General features: G+C 40.9%; 1 protein-coding gene across 1 annotated transcript in view; it reads left to right on the top strand.

The window, feature by feature from the left end:
- The window catches only part of LOC121377370 (ATP-dependent RNA helicase DEAH11, chloroplastic-like), a 7,829-nt gene extending 2,600 nt beyond the window's left edge, over nt 1-5,229 (top strand). Inside the window, exon 1 of the mRNA XM_041505345.1 lies at nt 1-5,229. This exon is cut by the window's left edge and continues 2,600 nt beyond it. Within this exon, the coding sequence (XP_041361279.1) occupies nt 1-4,259 (4,259 nt within the window). The 3' untranslated portion in view covers nt 4,260-5,229.
- The last annotated feature ends 1,257 nt before the right edge of the window (nt 5,230-6,486 follow it).

The raw sequence follows: 6,486 nt of genomic DNA, 5'->3' as shown, positions 1-6,486 counted from the left end.
CTGGCAAAAGCACACAAGTGACTCAGTTCTTGTATCAAGTCGGATTCGGAAACGATGGCATAATTGTCTGTACTCAGCCACGTAAAGTGGCGGCCATTAGTCTAGCTACACGTGTGGCATCAGAGATGGATACCAGTGTAGGACAAGTTGTCGGTTACAGAGTTGGAATGAAAAGCAAATTTGGTGGCAACACAAAGATTCTGTACATGACCGACCACGCACTGCTGAACGATTGCCTGCAAGATCCAACTCTATCAAAGTACTCGTGTGTTATTATTGACGAAGCCCACGAGAGGAGCATATACACAGATCTTTTGCTGGGAATGGTAAAGCGGTGCATTTCTGGTCGTCCCGAGTTGAAAGTCATCATCACTTCTGCAACCATTGATCCAGATATTTTTGTACAGTACTTCAATGGCTGTCCCGTCCTGAAAGTGTCTGGAAGGACGTTTCCTGTCGATGTCATCTGGCAGCCTGTAGGTCACGAGGTGGATATCTTCGAAAACTACCTGGAAGCCGCAGTACAAAAAGTTGTTGAGATCCATAGAACTGAACCAGAAGGTGACGTACTTGTGTTCATGACAACGCCTTTGGAAACGGAGAGATGTCGCGATTCGTTCAGACAAAAGCTGAAGAATGACAATTCATACCGGTGTCTTGTTCTGCATGGCCAAGTTCAGATGACAGAGCAACAGCTGGTTTTTCAACCGACTCCTCGAGGACAACGGAAAATTGTGTTTGCCACTAACAGTGCCGAGACATCCATCACAATACCGGGGATTAAGTATGTCGTTGATACAGGACTGGTGAAGGAAAAGAGGTACGACCCAAAGAGAAACATGGATTCCTTGAATGTTTATATGATTAGTCGCAGTTCAGCTGATCAAAGGAAGGGACGAGCAGGGAGGACAGGTCCCGGGACATGTTACAGACTGTACAGCAAGGAGCTTTACCAAAGCATGGAGTCTTCATCTTCACCAGAAATACTCAAGGTTCATCTGGGCCAGGCTATGCTGAAGCTAGCCGAGTTGGGCGTCAGTCCACAGGAATACGACTTTGTACAAAGCCCTGACAAATCCGCAATAGCAGATGCTATTAAGTTGCTTGAAGACATTGGGGCCATGAAGAATCAACTTATTACAGAAACTGGAAAATGGCTTACAAAACTTCCACTTGAACCTAGGCATGGCATGATCATAGCAAAAGGGAAAGAGCATAATACTTTATATGAGGCTATCATCCTCTCTGCAGTCAGTAGTGCTGGAAGCTCCATCTTTTATAGAGGTGGTTCACAAAATGACAAAAGGAAAGCTGATTTGCTAAAATTGAAGTTCTGTCATAATGGTGGAGACAGCTTAACACTGTTGAATGTCTTTAGAGAATGGGACAAACAACCTGAAAGGAGGAAAAATGCGTGGTGCTTTGAAAACTCCATCAATTCCAAAGCTATCCGCGGTGTCAGAGACACGGTTAACGAAATTCGTTCATTATTGAAAAAGGAACTTGATCTGGCCGTTAAGCATTCTGTTGGTGACTCTTCGAAAACCGACAAGATTCTCCAGAAGATTCTCTTTGAATGTTTTTCTTCCAACATCTGTCATTTCCTGGGACACGAGAAAGCTGGTTATTATGCTGCAAGGCTCGACCAGCTCGTCCACATCCATCCATCGTCAGCGTTGAATCCTCTGGCCCTCCTACCACAGTGGGTGATATTTGAACAGGTGCTGAAAACATCAAAGGATTTTGTCACCGGTCTTACACCAGTAGACGACTCAACAGTAACAGCTGCTGTTGAGAATGGCACCCTTCCGTACAACATTGAAGAAATGAAGCAGAAACAGGTACATCAGATACATACAGAATGCGTCGGATCAAGGGCGTTTTGGAGCATTGTCGGTCCTGCTTTTAGTAAGTTGAGAATCCTAGAAGAGAAAGCTGACCAGTTGGCAGCTCCTTCGGTTGCAGTAATCGAAGCAGATAAAGAGAAGGGAGAATTTACGATCTTCTCAACAGATGACTGTTCTGCAAAATTAACTGATCTTTTCAAGCCAGACATTGCTAAGGTCCGGGCTGAGCTGGAACATGAAGATGCAGAATATTCTCTTTCTGAACAAGCTGGTGCTGTGAAAGTCATCATTGGAATGGGTGGCGAGGTCTTACAGGTTCTTATGCCAGATGACTATAGGACAGTTATCATTAAACGTCCAGATGATGATACCACTGAAAGCGTAGTCATGGAAAAGTTTGGCCAGTATGGACTAATAAAGGCGTGTAGAGAATTTAGTAACTGGAATAACGATAGATGGGGCTGTGTAACCTTTGAACAAACAGCAGACGCCAAGCGAGCTGTTGATGACACTGAGGACGACCAATACGAGGTAGCTGTTGCAGGGAATAGAGGCAAGGGTGGAGAGAGGTTGGCATTTAAAGCTAAGCTCACTTGGTGCAGACGCAAATCTAGGCAGTTTGCTTATGTCGATATATCGCCAGCAGCACAAGACGAATATATTAAACTTCTGGCAGAATCGCCAATTCTGATCAATGAAAAGGAAGTAAATGTTAACCCGAACAAAAGGGGGCTGTTTAGCCTATATCTTAATCGTCTATCTGCTGATACAGACGAACGTGCTATTGAGTCTGCCCTTTTGAGGATTCTAGATCATGGAGGAGATACCAGTGTAATCGAAAAGGTAAACGTTGTCCGTGAACAAGTGGTGACAACAACAGACATGTTGGATACGTTCACATCATGCATCAAGGCTGCAATTCGTCAATGTGCTCCATCTGAAGAGTTCACTGTGGAAGTCATGCAGCCAAAGCCACAATGGTATAACTACTTGGCGTTTGCTCATTTTCGCCATCCCGAGGAAGGACAGAGAGCATGCAGAATGCTGTCCAAAGATTTTACAATGTCGTCATTTAAAGACATGACAATGATACCAGATATATCAGCAGAACTTCGTATTCAGTCAAATGTTATGAAAGTTATTAGGGAAGAACTGGAAGATGCCTTTGATGATCTGTCTCATCTGAAAGACATAACAACACTGAGACTGAAGGAACTGCGAAATGGAAGTTTTGTTGTTGATATCCATGCTACGTGTACAGAACAAATGGCCGAAGTACGATCGGTTCTTCAGGACATCGTACAAGGCGATGTTCTCGAATATAGAAACTGTCGAGACTTGAAACATATGTTTACTAAAAATGGAAGAAAACATCTAGCAAGCTTGCAGTCAAAACTGAAGTGTTTAATTGTGGTCGATAACCGCACCATGACCATTTCCATTAAGGGGAATTCAAAAGTCCGCAATAAAGTCGGAGCCTCGATCGATGATTTTCTGAAAGCCATTGCAGAAGGAACATGTAAAGAGATTTATCTTAAAGGTCCCAACAGACCTGGTGGAGTGATGAAAAAACTGACACTTAAATATGAAATCGACTTGGAGAAGTTTAGGAAAGAGATGGGACTGCTGTCTGTAGATATGGACTTTCGCAGACATAAACTTGAACTGAGGGGATCCACAGAGGCTATAGAAAAAGCTGAAGCTATCATCGAGACAATAACTACTGAACTAGCAAGAGATCTCTCCGTGAAACTCCAAAACGACAAGCGTCCAGAATGTGTTGCCTGTTTTATGCCAGTGGAACGAGGACAACTCTATCGCTTGGAGGCTTGTGGCCATGCGTACTGCACAGACTGTGTTAAGCAGCAGTTTCAGGTTGCATTGATGGACAAAGACTTCCCTGTAGACTGTGTCCATGAACAGTGTGGGCTGCATTTCATGTGGAGAGATGTGTTTAATTTCATAAGGGATGGGTCCATAGTGATAAAAGAACTTGTGGCAGCTTCTGTGTCTGCGTTTGTCGCTAAACATCAGAAAGATTACCGATACTGCATTACACCTGACTGTCCAGTCATCTATAGAGTAAGTCCTGATGGTTCCCCTTTCGACTGCTGTGAGTGCCAGACGAAGGTATGCACGTCCTGTCACGTTCAGTACCACGATGGACTGAGTTGTGCCATGAACAAATCTCCCGATAAAGAAGGTGATCGCTTGTTCAAGGTATGGATGGATGAGAGGAAAAACAGAAAACTCTGCCCGAATTGTGATGCTCCAATTGAAAAAAAATCTGGATGTAACAAAATAAGGTGTTATGCTTGTAAGGAGGTATTTTGTTGGATATGTCAAGAGGTATTTGCTTCGGGACAGAAATGTTATGCTCACCTTCAAAAAATGCATGGTGGGTTTTATTAAGCACAGCTATTTCACATTTAACAGACACATTAATGTGACTAACTGTATTGCTTATAGTACATAGAACATTACAAAACATTTGTTGGTGGGTTTCAGCAACTATTCTTTCAACTAATTATTGTAAAGAACAACTAGATTGGCAAGTGGAACCAAATATAGCTCAGTGGCTGCTGGTGGGTGGGGGAGTGGGTTGGTGGCATTGGTTATGACCACAGGTTAGCGTGCAGTAGCCTTAATTAGATAAATGCACGGAAATAAGTACAACTTATTAATGGACTGTTGGTATTGGTGATCAACTGAGGCTTTAGACAAATTTAAACCTCGGCCCTCACAAAAAAACCATTTTGTCCTTCGGGTTGGAATTGCCGTATCTATACCTCACAACAGTAATTGATTCTGTTAGTCCTCTTTTCTTTTTTTTTCGGCAGATACAGGTTCTATGTAATTCCTTGAGTTAATTTCAAACAATAGATTTACAATTACTGTTATATGGACGAAACGCATTAAATGATGCTAATAATAATAATAGATACATTTAGTTGTGTTCAAATATTTATAAAATAAGTTAATAAAGTGTAATTTAAATGATCATGTAGATTAGTTTAAAATGTGATAGGCCTATCGATCGTTTTATTGCATGTTATTAGTATTATTTGTGTATCCGTTTGCATCACTATTTATTTGCTTTCATACGATTTTGTATATATTATAGAGCATACTCCCCTCGTGTCTTGTGATAGCAAGCCTCGGTTTTCATTCTTTTATGATAAATTATGATATCACAAGACACGAGGGGAGTATTCTTTTTATCATCCATTGTCATTCTTTTAATTTACGACAGTTGTAAACAGTGCCAGTAATGTGGGTTGAAAAAAAGATAAAAACTTTATTGCATATAAACATTCCACATACGGAACTGGATGCAAAACATATGCATAAACAAGAAACAAACAAAATGACTAAATAAGGACTAATTATGGGCAATACATGTATAATCGTGAACAAATTTGCATACCGCACCAGCACAGGCTGGATTTTGGTTTTGCATAATATATATAAATTTTTCTTGCATACTCATACTTTTAAATAGGTAATTATGGAAAGTTAGATATGCATATAATTTGACACGTTGACTATTATATTTCTTGCATATTATTATATTGTGGGTTGAATGTCAGCGGTAGATTCGTTAACTAGCAGAACGGCAGTGGCGTGACGTCACTAATGGTCGGTTTAGCGCTGAAACAAACACAGTGACGTAACAAAACATTGTCTTGTGATTAAAATTTGACCAATCAAGATTATAAGAAGCGCATATCGCAAATTATAGTGCCAGCGATCTCCTACAAAATTGTGTGTGTGTGTGTGTGTGTGTATCTGTGTATGTGTCTATGTATGTAGGTATGTATATATATAGTCATCAGGGCCGTAGCTAGGATTTTTTGTTTGGGGGGGGGGGGGGGGCAATTGAGTAGTTAATAGTCTAAAACTCCTTTTCTTTAAGTTTCTGTAATGCTTTCCGAATTTTTTCTTGTCCCCCTGCTAGCTACGGCCCTGGTCATGCTGGAAAATATCTTTATGGTGTGATCGTTGCGTGACCGTCCAATTTAAGTTTGGGTGGACCCGAAACATAGTTGACAACAGACAGATTTATTTATTATTATTATTTATCTTTTTTTTAAGCCAGTGTCTGTTTAAATATAGTTTTTAATAACAGACAACTTGATTCCTTAAAATCTTGTGGTCATTATATCGTTTGAAACATTCTTTTTCATTCAGCATTTTACCGAGATATGATTTTTGAATGCTAATAGTTTTGTCGTCGCCTAGACGTCTGTGATCATTTGTTGGCAACATATTGTACAGGCATGACGAAGCAAATGGACATTTGGGGGGGGGGGGGGGGGGGGGGGGGGTGCTGACTGAGATCGAGAAGCAAAATTCTAGGGTGTTCGAGGGTATGCTTCCCCGTAACATTTTGAAAACTAGATGTCCTGAAATGGAATTTCCTGCATTCTACAACTAAAATTCATCTCTTCCTTAAGATTTACTACCAATAATATATTTTTATTCAGAAGTATTGAGGGGGTGGGTGTTTAGAGCCCCCATTCCTCCTGCTCCGCCGTGCCTGTAGTATGTGTATTGAATATTTTTAATAACTATTATATCCATAACTGACTAATTTGGCAATCTAATTAAAATTAGCTCCACTATTACATGTGGATCT

This window comes from Gigantopelta aegis, chromosome 7, assembly GCF_016097555.1.
Source record: "Gigantopelta aegis isolate Gae_Host chromosome 7, Gae_host_genome, whole genome shotgun sequence".
Classification (NCBI taxonomy): domain Eukaryota; kingdom Metazoa; phylum Mollusca; class Gastropoda; order Neomphalida; family Peltospiridae; genus Gigantopelta; species Gigantopelta aegis.
The sequence above is the reverse complement of the archived record's forward strand: the minus strand, read 5'-3'. Positions and strand labels throughout refer to the sequence as shown.